This window comes from Aplidium turbinatum, chromosome 11 (genome assembly GCF_918807975.1).
Source record: "Aplidium turbinatum chromosome 11, kaAplTurb1.1, whole genome shotgun sequence".
NCBI classification, from domain to species: domain Eukaryota; kingdom Metazoa; phylum Chordata; class Ascidiacea; order Aplousobranchia; family Polyclinidae; genus Aplidium; species Aplidium turbinatum.
Genome location: NC_137482.1, coordinates 12975598 through 12992389, shown reverse-complemented (window position 1 = coordinate 12992389; position 16792 = coordinate 12975598). Strand labels below are relative to the sequence as shown.

Sequence of the window (16792 nt, the reverse complement as noted above, 5' to 3'; positions counted from 1 at the left end):
ACCGGACATTTTTTTTTGCATGTAGATTTTCCACGAAATCACACTACAGTATTGTGTAGTCGTGTTTGTAGAAGAAGATTTTCTACAACAGAATAACTCTGCAATGGTTGATGGCTTAATTAACTGACCCTGAAGTATAGGCTACTGGAGCAGATTGCTTGCAAATAAATCAGTGCGTTAATGACAGTCGCGTAATGACGCAATAAACACAATTGAAAACAACAATCCAAATTTCCTTATTACAAAAACAACTACGATCACTTATTCCGTGGTTTTCGCGTTATAGAATTGTTGTGCCAAGCGATTACTGCCTCCGCGGGGTCGTAAATTTCCAGCTCAGCACTGTCCACCGGCAACGACAAATGTGTCTAACACCTTCCCTTCTGTGCAGAAATTCTATTTCTATCAGTATCAGCGTGAATAGAGTCGCCACATTTGTCTAAGCACGTGCGGAACCCAGCTGAGACTTGCTTCTCTGTTACGTTTCTTTTTAACAAACAATCAATGTAACGCAATAATCCTCATTGTTAAAATTAGAATACATATCCTGCCGAAAAGTTCAGACAACTTTATTTCAAGGCAACATGGCAAGGCGTTGAAATGATGTAAAAATGGCTACTTTTGCCATCTGCTCGTTAACCACGCCACTCTAATGTGATCTTTAAAGCAATTGCCTGTACTATTATTGTTTCAGCTCCGTAGCCTATTTGTTCACATTAAACAAACAATTGTAACAATTCAAATTTAAAATATGTTTTGCTGCATTATCTCTATTTTTGTCAAGAATTTTGCGGCGGTCATTTATGACCGACCAATGAGTTGGCTTCGGCAGTCATTCGAGGTCATTCCGGAGGTCATGACCGCCGCATATTTCGAGGCCTGTGATACACTTTCTGAAGATTTGTTTTGCTGCAAGTGGGAAGAGCATGCCGGTGCTGTTCCACAACTTGTAGAATGTATTGAATTTGCTCTTCATCTTTCGTTAATACATTGTTAAAACTTTGCATCAAAGCAACACCTCTTTCGGCAAAGTCATTGATTACATGGAGCCCACCAACAATGGCTTGCGCTTTCTTATAATTGTCATCAACTTTCCATGATGTGATTTCCACCTTCAGAAAGACACATGGTAAGTTGAGAATCTGGAAAAATCTCATGGTGCTTGATGTGACAAAGTGCGACAGATCTTTTGATGAAATATCATCTCGTACTCGAGAAAGACGCTTTGAAGGTGTACTGCTTTGATGATTTAACGCGGAAACCATGGCTTTTTTTTGAGTAACAGAAACAGCATCATTAAAAAATGCCAGGCCCACAAGTTCTTCACTTATATACCACAAGTGCCTCGAAAATGTTTTCATGGCTTCTTGCGATAAACCTGAATCATGTTGCTCATACTCATTTATTCTTTTCAAAAGCCTCAGGTCATGTCGTGGTGCACATTTAGCTAAAGGTGCTGTGAACCATGATTTTACATACACCTTCAAAACAAATCGCTTTAAACCATGTTGCTCCTGACTTGACAAATCAAACTGCATTCGAAATAACTAGATTTTGAGTGCAACAGTATACATTATAGTATACATCCATCTGGTGCGATGAAGGGCACCAGGATGACAGAATGGAATTCCATGTGGTGGTGTTCCATTGAGGATTATGACCGATAATTCTAGAAATTCTTGGTAGTCGTCTCTTGGCTGATTATTGTTACGCAGATGGTGGATACAGAACTGTATGATTTCATCAGAAAAGCTGTTTTCATCTTTTTCCAATGTCACATACCCATCTTTATTCAATGTACTCCATTTTGATTTAAATCGTTTAAAAAGGAGAATGTCTGGTCCAGATGATGGCCCAAGGCATGTCAAGAAGGCTTTTTGTACTATTAGTTCCAGAATATGGTGACGACAAGTCAGATGAAACATGCCCTTGTTCAATTCTTTTGAAATTAGGACACAAGCACCAGACTTCTGACCAGTATTGCTGAATTGAACTAGCTTTAGCTGTATCTAGAATATTTGCTCAACTACAGACAAAGCTTTGGTAGCTGGTGTGACATAATTTTATCTACTTTTAAGACTATCAACATGGCAGCCAAGTAATGGTGGTCAGTGAAATGGAACAACATCATGCTGATAAAAAGAGATTAACCCAGTTTAAAAGAGGACATTGCCTACAACTATATCAACAGTTGGATAATTACAACTTCAGTGCGTCAAGTATGGTTTTACAGACTGTAGCTTCCCAATTCCCATATGTTTGCATAGGGAAAAGATCTGAATTTTCAAGGTAAATCTGGCAACTCTAAACAAAGTTCAATCTCTCTGAAATTTTTACAGGGTTCATTTTTGGTCATTTGGAGATGTTTTGGGTAGTGTCACGTTGCATTTTCTAAAATTCGGTTTTCGGGACCACCCTAATACAGCCGTTCCATGCCTTTTTTTTAATCTTTACATCGCTTTTACTGCGCATGCGCGCTAGTGCGTAATTTTTCTTCTTTCTCGAAATAACAAATGAAAAAAAGTGCATATACGGTATAACTTCTAAATTCAACCGCTTTTGCCAAGTGAATCTGTGGCACGTGCGATCTTTGTCTGGCTCGTACTCCCAAGGATATGGGTAACGCCTAGAACATCACACAACTAAGGCGAAAGAGAAAATTGAATTGGGTCCTGTCATTGTCATGAGTTACCAAGGGAGGTGGGGGGACTTGTATACCTGGCACTGGTATATAAGTCCCCCCCACCCCCTTGGTAACTCATGACAAAGACAGGACTCAATTCAATTTTCTCTTTCGCCTTAGTTGTGTGATGTTCTAGGTTTTTCCAAGAATATGAGTTCGATACCACCAACACCAAGAGGTGTTTCTTTTTTTAAACTAAATTCGAACCCGAAGTGACTCAATCGTTAGGCTACGCATTTTTGTGGCCGTTCAGTTTAGTTTGTTTTTAGTTCTGACCATCACAACGAAAAAACAATATATATATGACAAACATAGCAGAGTAAGGTAGAAGCGACAAAACACGGACGTTATAGGCTAGCGTGCATGATACCAAAGCAGGACAATCAGTTCAAAATATGGCACGGTCGCAACACCTTTAATAAATTTTTTATAAATTGAGAACAAAGAGAAAAAAAGGCTAGTGAGTTTTTTTCTTTAACAATTAATATGAGTAAAAAAAAAGTCTAAATTCATAAAATTTTTAGGTGTTACGACCGTGCCATATTTTAAACTGATTGTCCAGCTTTGCTATCATGCACGCTATAACGTCCGCGTTTTGTCGCTTCTACCTTTTTCTAGACCTCTGCTATGTTTGTCATATACTGTTTTTTCGTTGTGATGGTCAGAACTAAAAACAAACTAAACTGAACGGCCACAAAAATGCATAGCCTAACGATTGAGTCACTTCGGGTTCGAATTTAGTTTAAAAAAAGAAACACCTCTTGGTGGTATCGAACTCATATCCCTGGGAGTGCAAGCCAGACAAAGATCAGACGCGCCACAGATTCACTTGGCAAAAACCGTTGAATTTAGAAGTTATATATGCACTTTTTTTCATTTGTTCTTTCAAGAAAGAAGAAAAAATACGCACCAGCCCGCATGCACAGTAAAAGCGACGTAAAGATTAAAAAAAAGGCGTGGAACGGCTGTATTTACGGCGCCGTAACTGTAGCCACTTCCATTAAAATACCTTTGCTTTACTGTTCACACACTTCAATCCACATGTTTTGGTCAATTCTTCTTTGTCATGAGTGACCAAGGCGGGGGAGGACTTGTATACCAGATCCAAAGATAGAAATTAAATCTTATCTAGTTGGGTGCTCCTATAGAATCGGCCACCCTGGTCAGTGGTCAATATGACGTCACCGAACGAACGCAACTATTATTTGGAAAGAAATGAGAGTGAAGAGCGGCGGAATAGATATGGATTTTGACAGTTTTACTATACAGTAATATATGTTTTTAGAATAAAAACATTAAACCAACGTCGAGTGTTCAATATAAGCCCTAAAATGACTTAAAATTCACCAATTTATTTCAATTTAACTAAAAATTTACCCAATAAAACTTTGTCATTAAAAATATGAAACGTTTATCACTAAATTTGCTGTACTGTAGCTTTCTCATTTCTGCTCGAATTTTTACAGTTTTACCATCGTTGGAAAGCACGATTGTACATCTACCAGAATAAATTGGCCCTGAGTAGTAGGTTCTACTGGGGTAATATGGGTAGGATTTTGGTTAATTTTTATTTTGAAACCTTAACAGATGAAGTGATATTTAAAAAAAATGCAATCTATATATGTGTAGAATATGTCATATTTAAGATATTCAAAAGTATTCAATTCTATACCTTGTAGGCCTATCATTTTGAACCTGCATTTTGTTACCCATTTCACCCAGGCCTCGGGTTAAAATGGGTACGGTATCATGTATATACTCAGTATTACCCGTTTTATCGTCGTATTAGACCAGTGGTTTTCAACCAGGGTTCCGCAAGTTTCCGCCAGTAAGTCTAGGGGTTCCGCAAATTTACATTCAAATCCAAGAGTCTATTTTATTATTATATGCATATTGTTTAAATATAATCAAATATTGATTAGGTTTGCCAATATTAATAAATTTGCTACACTTTAACACGTTCGCTGCGATCCCAAATTTTTGTTGTTTTCTTGTGGTGCGATTATGTTTAACTTTCTGCTTTTCCGCCAAATTTTGTCGACATTTTTTTTTCGTTTCAAGGAGTTCTTTCAGACAGTTTAATTGTTTGTACATCGGTGGGTCAAATCGCCATGAACGTGGTCGAGATGGGGTTCCTCGAGCCTTTGCAATGTTTCATTGGGTTTCATTCTACTAAGAAGGTTGAAAACCACTGTATTAGACCATGGAAAAAGAACCATAAACACAAGCATACAAAATAATACAGTAACAAGTTATTTAATATCAAATATCAACTTTCCAAGCAGCATAAAAGTTTGGAACAATACCCAAATAAGCGTCTTGCACAAAAAATACTTCAAAATCAATAAATGGATTAATTAAACACTTCTCCTTTTTTTTTTTGTACTAAATTATAGCTGTTGGTATAAATAACTATCACTGAAAGCAGCTCTACATTTTAACAACAACAAATAATGCAATCATGAAAATAGTATAATTACCCGTTTTACCCTAGGTACCCATTTTACCTCTGCAGACCCTACCAAATAAAGCGCTAGCTTCATGTAGTGCTGACTAAAACTTCACCAAGTTGTACCGATTCTCAGCAATTTGATTTTTACAATAAAAATACAAAATTAACGCAAATGGAAAGAGTATGTATGTCTTGCTTTATACACCTGAAAAGTTTCAGGTTTATATCTTATCTACTAAACCGTCAGTCGTTGTTGAAATGTAATCACTCCCAGCAACACTTTTTTCCAATGCATTCTAAAGGCAAATCGGTCACTAGCCTATTCATTATAAGCCACCCCTGTTTGCAGTGAATAGTCCCTCCACTGAAAGTGCTATAGCTTTCCCCTATTTTTGGGACATGTGTAAATTATCATGTACTTGGCTACATAATAACAAAATTTGATAACTTTCCTGATACCATGCCTACTTGTAATTTATGTTGGCAATATTTCTCTACCTACTAACTATTTTTATGTAGAAAATTTAGTGTAAGCCTATGCACTTTAATATATCTCAAAATATGAATAATCCTGGAATAGAATTAGATTTGGAATGGGTCCAACGTATCGCTATTAATCTTCCTGCTGTCAATCGAAGAGCGGCTACTCTTCCAACAAAACGAACTGTCAAAAAAGCATGGCAAGCAGCTTGGTTACTTCGAGCTGTTACATGTTTGGATCTCACTACTTTGTCTGGTGATGACACATACAGCAATGTGCAAAGATTATGTTACAAGGCAAAGCACCCAATAAGAGAAGATTTATTAGAAGGTACATTTTCTTTTATATTTTTAAAAATTCATTTGCGTTCTATCATTGGTTCTATCTGATTACAACTAAATAGTATAATGTGTCACTTTTGTTTTCTATTTTACTGGTTAAAGTATTTTTTGTTCCTTGATCCTTTCATGCCAAGTGATACAGAATAACAGATACTTATAACACTATCCACAATAACATAATATTTACATGCACCCCACTTTTGGATCGCACTTTTGCAAAATCGGTTTTTGAGTTCCATTGCTCAGACGGGATAATGAATTGATACCAGCCCAATTTTTGTTTGAAATTGAATGCAAAGTTTTTTACAACGATAATAATCTGATCATGAAAACCACACTTCTGAATATTTGAAAATTTATGACAGTAATTGAACAATGTTTATATAATTTATATGATAATGTAAAATAAGGTTAGGTTGTGACAATTTTTTCATATTTTTTATAATATAATATATATTTTGAAAATCATTTATTTTGTATAATCGAATTTGTGTGTTGACCATTGAAACAGTTGTCTTGCAAAACTTCGTGGAATTTTATAAATGACTTGTTTATACTAACTTAAGAATGTTATGTTTCAGCAATGGGAATGAGCGACGCTCAAATCACTGTCGGTGCTGTTTGTGTTTACTCTGCCAGGGTAAAAGATGCAGTGGAGTGCTTGGAAGATGCTGGATCATGCTACATTCCAGTCGCATCAGTAGCAACTGGATTTCCATCCGGTCAAACTCCGTTGGAAACTCGCCTTGAGGAAATAACGAAAGCTGTTGAAATGGGAGCCACAGAAATTGATATAGTTATATCTAGGACAAAAGCACTGCATGGTGACTGGAAAGAAATATATGATGAAGTGAAGGCTTGCAAAATAGCATGTGGGGAGCAAGTTCATATGAAGACCATTCTTGGCACTGGTGAGCTGGGAACGTTGACCAATGTCTACAAAGCTAGCTTGGTTGCAATGATGGCAGGGTCTAACTTTATCAAAACGTCAACTGGAAAGGAGGGTGTAAATGCTATTTTGCCTGTTGGGCTTGTCATGGTGCGAGCAATTCGAGATTATTACAACAAAACTGGCTACAAGGTTGGATTTAAACCTGCAGGAGGAATTCGAACAGCAAAGGATGCGTGCACTTGGCTTGCTTTAATGAAAGAAGAGCTAGGTGATGATTGGTTGAAAAACGACTTATTTCGCATTGGTGCATCATCATTGCTAACGGACATTGAAAGACAGCTGTACCATCATGTAACCGGGCGTTATGCTGCTGCTCACCAGCTTCCAATGGCATAACAAATTTGGAAATGCTTTAAAAAAATCTCCTATCATTATAATAATCACTGTAATTGTTATTACTTTTTCAATGACAAGATTTTCAAACATTTAACCCCTTAAAGTTCTGTAGTGTGGCTTGATTATGTTAACTGCTATGTTTCTCGTTTACGCATTTCGAAAGCTTTCCAAATAATGGACTCAAGAAAAGTATCCAAATTGCAACTTGCCATAGTTTATATTTCATGGCATCCTAGATGGTGATGTATCCTTACTTTCTTGTAAGACTTCAAGAATATAATATACCTGTATGTTAGAAGTAAAATGTTTGAGTTAATAAAAAAAATTGGTTTAAGGCAGCTTACACTTGAAGTTGTTGCTCTGTCTTTACCATTGAACTACCTGTACCTGAACTTTATCAAATAGTTATTTTGATCAACAGCTAGTTTTTGAATTTGCCCGCTATGAAATTTAAATCAATACAAGGATGACAGTGTTACTGTTAGATTACCAACTCTTTATGTTGTTTTACTGCTGGTAGAATGGTAAAAGTTTTGTTGCCGTTTCTAACACCATATATACTTGAGCAATAATTGTTAGTCGTAGTGTGATGAACTCAATTACAGCCAATAATTTATTGTTCATGCGCTGTAAGAAAGCTGTGGCTTTCATTCAAAATTTAATGAGACTATTTTTTCCTCAATTCAAGATTAAACCTGCAATTGGTGACATTCTTCAACGCAGTGATAAGTATTCCTCATCAAGAAAGCATGCTTCTGGTGTGAACGTTAAGATTACTAAGAAAGTAAAATCTATTTTTCCTGTGAGATCACTTCTTGTCAAAAACGCATGACTGCTAGTTTGTTTGAGTTAGCTTAACCTGATGGTTTGATTTGTATATAATATATTATGCCCAAAGTACATTTCAAGAGTCATATTCTAATTTAGGAAAAAATGCTAATTAATCTATTGTTTCAATGCGTGGTTCAGTAATGTTTTTTTGAGATATATACTGTAGATCATGTGCCAAATAATGAAAAGCTTTGTCACTTGCTATGTTTGATGGTATAATTGTGTTTATTGATTCTGTGTACGTTGATTCTGCCATAAATCTGTTGAACATATGAATTGATTTTTGAATTTTTTTTAAACAGATTGTCTTAGAGTCTCGTATCTACCACATCAGAACATATTTTAATGAATATAAAATGTAGAGAGATTAAATTCTTGCATAAGATTTTAACTTTGGAAAAACAGATGATGAATGCAATTTAATAGGAATAGTTCCTTCTTGTAAATAAAACTTCGTTATCACTAATTATTTCCGATGCTGATGCCGTATTTTCATGTGATGTTACTTGTGCGTTCATTTAATCTTGCTGCATTGATTCATCAGTGAAATTAATTTTAAGTTTGTTTATGTGACATTGCTTCTAATTATTATTGATTCCATTTCAGATCTCACTAATCATAGAATAGTTTGCAATGACAAGAAAATGTTTAGAGAATACAGAATTGTTTACTTTGTTCCTTGATGGAAGCTTCAAGCAAACTATCCACGGAACCTGCTTTTGCAACGCAACTCAGTGTGCTTGCTTACTAAGCGCTTTCTGTGGAGCGTTAGATGTGCAAGTATGTTTGGTTCAAGAACAAAGTGATTATGTTGGCGACTTTCAACCAGCACACGGTTTAAAAGTACCGCAACAATGTTTTAAACATATTTTCACTGCTCGCAAAGAAGACGTTCCACAAGAAGTTCTAAGTTGTAATTTACCTGTAATTTTATCAAAAGACAAACACCTGGTTATATCTGGGCTGTGCCACATTTTACGAATGTTAATTAAAGAACAAGGTATAAATTCTGACACGCAACTTGTTCGTCTACTGGGTCACAAAAAATTCTGCTTGAAAGCAGCAAGCGAAATAAGTTCTCGCACAAGACTTTGTGAAGTGGTTGGGCCAGCAGTAATTGATAACTGGTTATGCAATTCCAATGCTTGTATCACTGACGAACTTCCCGAAGCAATACAGCAATACGAAGCACTTCTGGAACAGCCGATCACAATACACAACAAAGATAAAAGACAAAGAGTAGTTTTGAAAAAGCTGACAGAGGCTACTTTTACAGCTGACACAGAATTTCAACCTGAAGAAAAAGTTGCAAAGCTGACCAGAACTAAAATGAAGAAAAAGGTTGTCGTGAGAACAAACGATTTACCACCACTTGAACATGTTTTTGCTGAAGGAGTTGAAATGACGTTGTCAGATTTGGCATTATTACCCTTTGTCCATGCTTATCTTGTGTTTCATGAGAAAAGATTACATATACTGAGAGCCATTATCCCACTTACATTGCTATGGTACCATAGAATGCAAAACATGCCAAGGGTGCTTCAAGCTGCCGAGTTGTGCAATGTGGTTTGGGTCAGTACAAAAAAATTGTTCGATTCATCTGAAGACATCGGTCAAAATGGAAAACAAGAGGTATTGAAACTTGGAAAAGAAAAAGAATCGGAATCATACAAACATTTAAAAAAGTACTAACGTTGGTAATTTGTTCATGTCTTCAGTAAGGGATCAATTTCTCATTTGTAATGTAGGCTATTTCCCCACAGCTCATACTAAGGTTTGTGCGGTTTAAAAAGTTTGTCATATCTGGCGTAGAAACTATCAAGTATTGAAATACAGTGTCTTTTTATAGGAAAGAGCTGGACAAAACCCTACGACGTGACCTGCCTGGTATATTGAACAAACTTGATCCATTAGTTTCAACAACTTTCAAACAATTCCATTCTCGCATGATTGGCTTACCATGGACCGGTTTACCTTCAGATGTTCATCCAGCTAAGGTATGCCACGGTTTCTTTGCAAAAACTATATTTTATGGACTCTTTGAGAATTTTTCCCATACGATTCATAAGTATTGCCATAAAGATGTTCAAATGTAAACATATGAATGTACAGTTTTTGTACTTGTTGAAATTTATTCGGGGACCTCGTTTACGAGCGACTGAGTAAATTAATGTGACAATTACATTAGTTGATAAAAAGTAACTCGAAATAATTTGTTGAGAACCAATGGTATGTGCCACAATCATCTCATTTCTATCATTTATTGACCTATTGAATTTTTTCCGTATAGGGAGAGCTTTCTACAAAAAGAGCATTCAGAAAATGCCATCAAATTGAAAACTTGTTCCATGCTGTAAAGTCGATGTGTAGAGATGGTGATGTGGTGGTTGACTTCTGCGCAGGAGGAGTAAGTTAAAATTTGGAGTAGGCTCGTGTGTGAATAACTCCTTGTGTACACAGTTAGTGATTAATTTTAACCATTTAGTAACCAGCACAATCGACACACAGAACTTGAAGAAGGGTTTACTGGTGCAGCTTTGATCATAACGATGAGCAGGGAAGTCTTGGCCTTGTTTGCAGATTAAATTGGATTACTTGAAACGTCGTGTGATAGTTTAGCTTGTTTTACAGTGTAAATGCGTGTAAAATTTACACTATCGTGTAAAATTTACACCTAACGAGCCTATTTTATTTTTTAATTGAATTTTTTGTTATGAAATAGTTTATGTATATACCATACTGTTTGTTGCAAAGTCATTTGAAACAATATATTTTTCAAGTCGAACCACTGACAGAAACGTTAATATTTATTATTTTATCTGCAGCAAGGCTTACCGTTTTTCATTTTAACTGCACGATCACTGTGATATATCAAATCTTCGCTTTAAAAACAATAAAATATTCATTATGTTTCAAGGTAAACAAGACTACAACACGGTACTAATGCAAAGCAGAACAGTTTCTGCTGTCCGGTTTTGACACCGAGTGTTGTTGTTAGGGACATTACATCGCCGGACGCGCAGCACCGCTGTTTCCGGCCACATTAGAAGGGTTAATTGACAATTTGTACGCCTCGCTACAAGATTGCTTTCAAAAAATCCAAAAAAACTAACTTCACTAACTCATTATATTGGGTCTGCTACTATTCGGTGAGTCCGATTCGGTGAGTTCCTAACTTCTAACCCCTAACCCTAAAACGGCAATGATAATTAGGCTACGGTACCCGATAATTTAAAAAAAAAAATTGAAAAAATCCCCCGTTAAGGGATCGGACTCACCGAAACGGGCCATAAAAAGTCCAATACTTTGTAAATCGGAAAAAGGCGACCCTTTTCCGTGTTGCAAATAAGCCAAAAGCCGATGTAGTTTAGCATCCCTATGATCTAAAATCTATAGTTGCTGCAAGCGGCTTCACTTTGTCATCACCATATCATTGGAGATTTGGCAGACTAACACTTTAAGCATTAAAATGAATGAATTTGTCATGAAAGTATGACCTAGTTGAAGGTAGCATTCTATTGTATTTTCCAAGTTCTTAACTATGTTAGTGATGACACGTAAGTTGCAAAAATGGCGTTGTCAAAAATCATCGGAAAATGCCACGTCTGATCCTCTAAGCGGCAGTTCACAGTGTATGATTAACTTTCTTTCCTAACCCATATGACTGTCACTGTCATGCGCATCATTTTTAAAAAGCGCGATTGATTTACAGGGTCACGTGGGAATTGTGCTTGCCCACTTGCTTCCAAAATGTCGCATTGTTGTTTTGGATAACAAAGAAGAATCATTGGACCGGGCTCGTTCCAGAATTCAATCTCTAGGATTGACAAATATAATTGTTTATCAGTGCAACTTGGAAAACTACAGGTAGGCTGCATCACTGTTGTAGAAAGTTCGTAACACGCACTACTCTTATGACCATACGCGCCGACTTCCGGGGGGTGGCGCCCCCCGTGAATTTATGGTTGAGGGGCAACAAAAATGGTTATTAAAAGTGGTGTTTTAAAGATAAAACACTTCGCGAAAGAGATTTAGATCATTTAAACGGACTTAAAAAATGCCGAAAGCGAAAAATAGCCTACGGTGCTCTTGCCCGCAAAACAGCAGCTGATCACATGGCTTTCTCGTACGGTATCGAAATTTCAAAGTAGATGGTAGAGTAACTTACGCTGCTGGAATAGTCACGTAACTATTCACGGCATTATTAAGTAAACCAGCTAAATTAGACGCGCTATTTTTAACGAGGTCTTCCCGCTGTGAGATCAATTATGATTCAACAGAACGCATTGTTTTGTTCGCAATGTGTGAGAATTAAATTGAATACCGTACCGATAAAAGAAAAGGCACTGTTGGTCTTGGTCGCAGATATTGCCTGCATTAACGACGTCTCTTACCGCTATTATCACCTAGCTAACCTGGCATCGTTGTTTTGTGCGGTCGCTAAGGTTTGACATCGACTTCATCGATCATGGCATGTTACATAATAAGAACAATTATATCCCACACGCAAAAATAAAAAAATTGATCTCCTAAAACAGCTCTTTTCGCTGTTTTGTCTCGTGAGCTTTGCATATTGCTCAACGTGTGCATAAAGTTTAGAATTGACAAGAAATCATTAAATTTGAAAATTAAGATTGAATCATTGCAAATAAACGTATTCAAAACTTTTACTTAGGCCGACGCCATTACACAATCCGTAATCTACGTCGGCAATGATTTTGCCGCAGCAAAATGCGTTCATTTTGAAAACTGCCGAACTGGAGACAACAGCTTGTCTCGTGTTAAGTTGAACTTGTCTTTTTGAGGTGAAAATCACTTGCGAAACCTATACTCGAGTATATACGGTATTCGATAAAAGACTATAAAGACTTTCGATAAAAACAGAAAACACTTCGCCGTTGTTAGCGCTTTGAAAATAGGTAATTAGCAAAACAAGGTTAATAGGCTAAAACTGATAGCGGGTTTTCACTCTGCTTGAGATCATGATTTTTTGCGTTTTATTATGATAACTTCACTGTCTTGATCGTTGTTATTCACTCGCATGAAAAGGAAATGAATCGGCTTGTTTTCCAACTGTTCCAATCATAGACTGGTTCCAATTATGAGCTAACAATTATCAAATTTTTTACTAGGCGTACTGCATGCGTAAAACTAATCGTTTCAAGTAGCGGTTCTAATAAATTCGGTTTGCGACTGAGGTGTCAATATAAACAAGACACTAAGCTTAAGCAAAGATTATTTTAATTGAGTAAAATAGCGTTATGGTTATGACGTCATCACTTTTCTTGCCCCCCCAAGGTTTTTTAAAAAGTCGGCGCCTATGCTTATGACTTTGTTTTCATTTCCAGAGGTCGCTTTGACGTAGGCGTGGCACTTCATGCATGTGGCGTTGCAACAGATATGGTTTTACAAAAGTGCTTGAGAGAAAGTTCTTCGTTTGTGATCAGTCCGTGTTGCTACGGAAAGATACAGGACACAGATTCCATTCACTATCCACAGAGGTAATGGAGTCGTCTTGGACATTTATTCAGTTGAATATTTTCTACCAGAAAATCGTGCAACAAATTTACGCATACCGTGGTATGAGATTGCTTTTCACTCCTATATTTTTTATTTTACTTTTGTCAAGCTCAACCCAGATAGTAAATCAACCGTTTTTACATTGCAACTTAAAAATCTGCAGACGTTGAATCAATGTAAAAAAACGGTTAATTTGCTGTCTGGGAAAGCGTATATTACCTATGACAGTACATTGGCCACAGTTAAGAATCTCTACTATATAGCCAGGTTTATGCCGATCTCAATGAACATGTTTCCTTATATTGACGCTATTTTTATAATTTTACTCATTTTGCAAGTCAATTTACGTCATCGCTTACCTTGTAATCAATTTTTGTGAATTCAAATTTCGCATTATTTCGTTGCAGCACTTTCTTCAGACAACTGCCTATCTCGTATGAAGAGTTTGTGTTGCTAGGTCACGGGGGCGATCAGACATCTTGGGATTTTGACGGTGAAAAACCACAGCAAGGTTGGTGCAGAGACGCGGACAGCTATGATGCGCGACTGTGTCTTGCAACCTTGTCGTCTTCGTACGTTTGCTAAAAATTCGAGCTCAACTAGTTAGGAAAATTTTTGTTGTCTTCACGAAATTAAAGGCGCATGAAGACTTATGATCACGTCATCTTATATCTGATAATAAAAAGCAGTACATCTTACTATTTTGCAGCATTACAAAATGTTTTACATTCTGGTTACCACCTGGTCTAAGCTTCCAACAAAGGCTTTCTAAATTCTAGAAGGAAGATTTCCATAATTCCAATCCCATCAATAGAATATTTTAATAGTTTGTTTTTCGTAATCATGACTGTAAAGTAACGTATGGAGATAATTCTATCGTAAAGATTATACTGTATACCTATTTAAGTGATGTCATTTATCTGCACAGGAAAGCATTGTATGGGCCTCATCGACAAAGATCGAACTATGTCTGCTGAAGAGAAGGGATATGATAGCTCGTTGTACACCTTGCAACCACACACTTGTTCACCGAAGAATAATCTAATTATTGGAGTTGCGCCTGAACGAGTAAAGAATCTGAACGCTATTTTATTAACAACAAATGAATGTCTAATACCTCACACAACTTAGGAAATATGGGACTTTTTTATGATTTTACGTGGTTTAGACTGTGAGCACGATTTCATTTTAGTTTTCTGGTTGAAGACAATGCCTTTGTGTAGTTAAATAGTGAATCGTGAAGGACAGCATGGTTTTTGCAGTTTCTTTTCATTAAAAGGCTCTTCAACTTGAATGGTCCTCTTCAGTAACCGTCATTACTTCGTCACCAATGGTTGTATGATTTCATGCGGGCAGAGGCTGCTACCATCATCTGCAGATACAGTAGAACTCGGTTAATCCGGATAAAACTGGAAGTACAAATGATTTGTAATCTTTTTCTTGAGAAACAGCTTCGGATTATCCGGATCTTCGCCTATTCCGGACAAAAGTTGCGCTTTCTCTATCGCTTTATCCGGATTTGCCCCACAGTTTTGCCATTTTATGCTAAAACGTAACGTGGCTCATTGCGAGAAATTTCTTATCTATTGTTCCGTTAATGTGACGCAATAAATTATTGCGGATTTCTTCCGTTCTTGAACAGTATTCCCTACTAACGCAAAATTAGTGCGCAAATGCCCAAACTCGTACTGTAACTTGAAAAGATGTCGAAGGAATTTTCGGTCGTAATGTCGGTGACGTTTTTCCAATAGAAGACTTTGTTTGACCGTGATTTTTTGTAAGTTTTCCATAGAAACTCGTTTTCCGTAACTGTTTTCAAAAGTTTTGAGTGACTACAGATTATTCCGACACGCATGTCTGAAGATATAACTTTTGCTAGTGTGTTCTTGCGTTAGACGCAGAGTCTACAAATACATTCATTTTACATGCATACTGCATTTCAAAAGAACTCTATCGCTAATGTGGTGATCGCGCGTCTCGGAACTGGCAGATGACCACACTAATGCATTCAATTTCGGTGATTTTTACCGATACCCTTCTATCTAGGTAGCGTCAGGCTTGATAGAACCGTCATCGGTTAATCCGGATCTTCGCCTAATCCGGATGGAATCGCCGGTCAAATCGAATCCGGATTAACCGAGTTCTACTGTATATGTTTTTATGTCGTTTTTGTAAAATTTAACGCTTTTTACATGACCGATGTTCGGATATATGTGAAATGGTTGAAATGATGACTTGAGTTATTCATGGTCTTTTTGGTATCAACTGCACAGTGCACTCTTTACAATGTCTTGTTTTTTTCTCACAACGTTTTTGCTGAATCTCAGTCTATTCATTCCCGTGTTGAAAGGTCAATTCATTCGTCCTCTTCAGTTACGCAATGTTGCTTCAACTAGTACACGAGTCAAGAAGTTTCCATCGAATGGATAAATACTTGGTTAATGCATTGATTCAGTGTTAGTTGTCATCGAATGCTGACTGTTGAAATATCGTGCTAGAAAATAAAATCTGTGAGCGTTGAATCTTTTAGAATTCCTGCTTGCAAGGCATATGTGTGTTGACGCGCTAAACTGGCCGCAATATTTCAAAACTTTCATTAAAAGGGCCAAGTAGGTCAATAGCTCTACGCTTCTGTAAATAAAACTGACTGGTTGTTTTACCGATTTGAACGGCAACAATTATTTCCTCGACCTGACTGTTTGTCGTCATCACTTGCCTTTATGTGAATAAAGCCTAAATTTAATTGGGACTTGATTGGCAATAAACTTCAAATTCAAGTTTCGCCCTGATTTTATGGATACAGCAGAATATTCTAAGACCTTGGCTATAACTTTTTTTCAAAATTCTATCAACTCCCTACCCCAAAAATTACTTTAGTTTAAGGAAATGGCTGTATTTACAGTTCCGTTACAATCGTCCACAATTTGCAAGGCAACCACAGACAATTTTTCTGGGTTAAGGTTTACCGCAAGACACTGTAAAGTTGTCATGAGGTTTTTTTTATGGAAGCTTTGAAAAGAATTGTACCAAAAGTTTTATAATATCCTGTTGTATCCCAATATCGGGGCTAAATTGAACGTAAAATTAACTCCCCCTCCCCTGTCACATTCGCTTTATGCAAGAAGCACACTTTTAACCTAGATACATTTCAAGACATTTTAATTTTGAAACAAAATAGATATTGCTCAGTAGACTA

The 16792-nt window shown here is 36.8% G+C and overlaps 2 protein-coding genes across 2 annotated transcripts; both read left to right on the top strand.

Annotated features, from left to right (window-relative positions):
- The first annotated feature begins 5659 nt into the window (after positions 1–5659).
- On the top strand, positions 5660–8683 carry LOC145779375 (deoxyribose-phosphate aldolase-like). Its single transcript, XM_082590951.1, has 2 exons — positions 5660–5946; positions 6539–8683. The coding sequence occupies exons 1-2, from the start codon at positions 5673–5675 to the stop codon at positions 7243–7245; spliced, it is 981 nt and encodes a 326-aa protein (XP_082447077.1). The 5' UTR covers positions 5660–5672; the 3' UTR covers positions 7246–8683.
- Positions 8684–8973: 290 nt separating this feature from the next.
- LOC145779480 (glutathione S-transferase C-terminal domain-containing protein-like) lies at positions 8974–16367 on the top strand. The gene is made up of 7 exons (XM_082591082.1): positions 8974–9761; positions 9926–10073; positions 10367–10483; positions 11789–11943; positions 13425–13577; positions 14004–14107; positions 14525–16367. Exons 1-7 carry the CDS (start codon positions 9058–9060, stop codon positions 14725–14727), a joined length of 1584 nt encoding a protein of 527 aa, XP_082447208.1. The 5' UTR covers positions 8974–9057; the 3' UTR covers positions 14728–16367.
- Positions 16368–16792: the final 425 nt, after the last annotated feature.

Excerpts from the sequence above, each read along its gene's own strand:
- LOC145779375 (XM_082590951.1), top strand. The coding sequence starts at position 5,673 with ATGCACTTTAATATATCTCAAAATATGAATAATCCTGGAATAGAATTA. Across the intron at positions 5,947-6,538 it reads AAGAGAAGATTTATTAGAAG|CAATGGGAATGAGCGACGCT; the intron begins GTACATTTTCTT and ends GTTATGTTTCAG.
- LOC145779480 (XM_082591082.1), top strand. The coding sequence starts at position 9,058 with ATGTTAATTAAAGAACAAGGTATAAATTCTGACACGCAACTTGTTCGT. Across the intron at positions 10,074-10,366 it reads CAGATGTTCATCCAGCTAAG|GGAGAGCTTTCTACAAAAAG; the intron begins GTATGCCACGGT and ends TTTTCCGTATAG. Across the intron at positions 10,484-11,788 it reads TTGACTTCTGCGCAGGAGGA|GGTCACGTGGGAATTGTGCT; the intron begins GTAAGTTAAAAT and ends ATTGATTTACAG.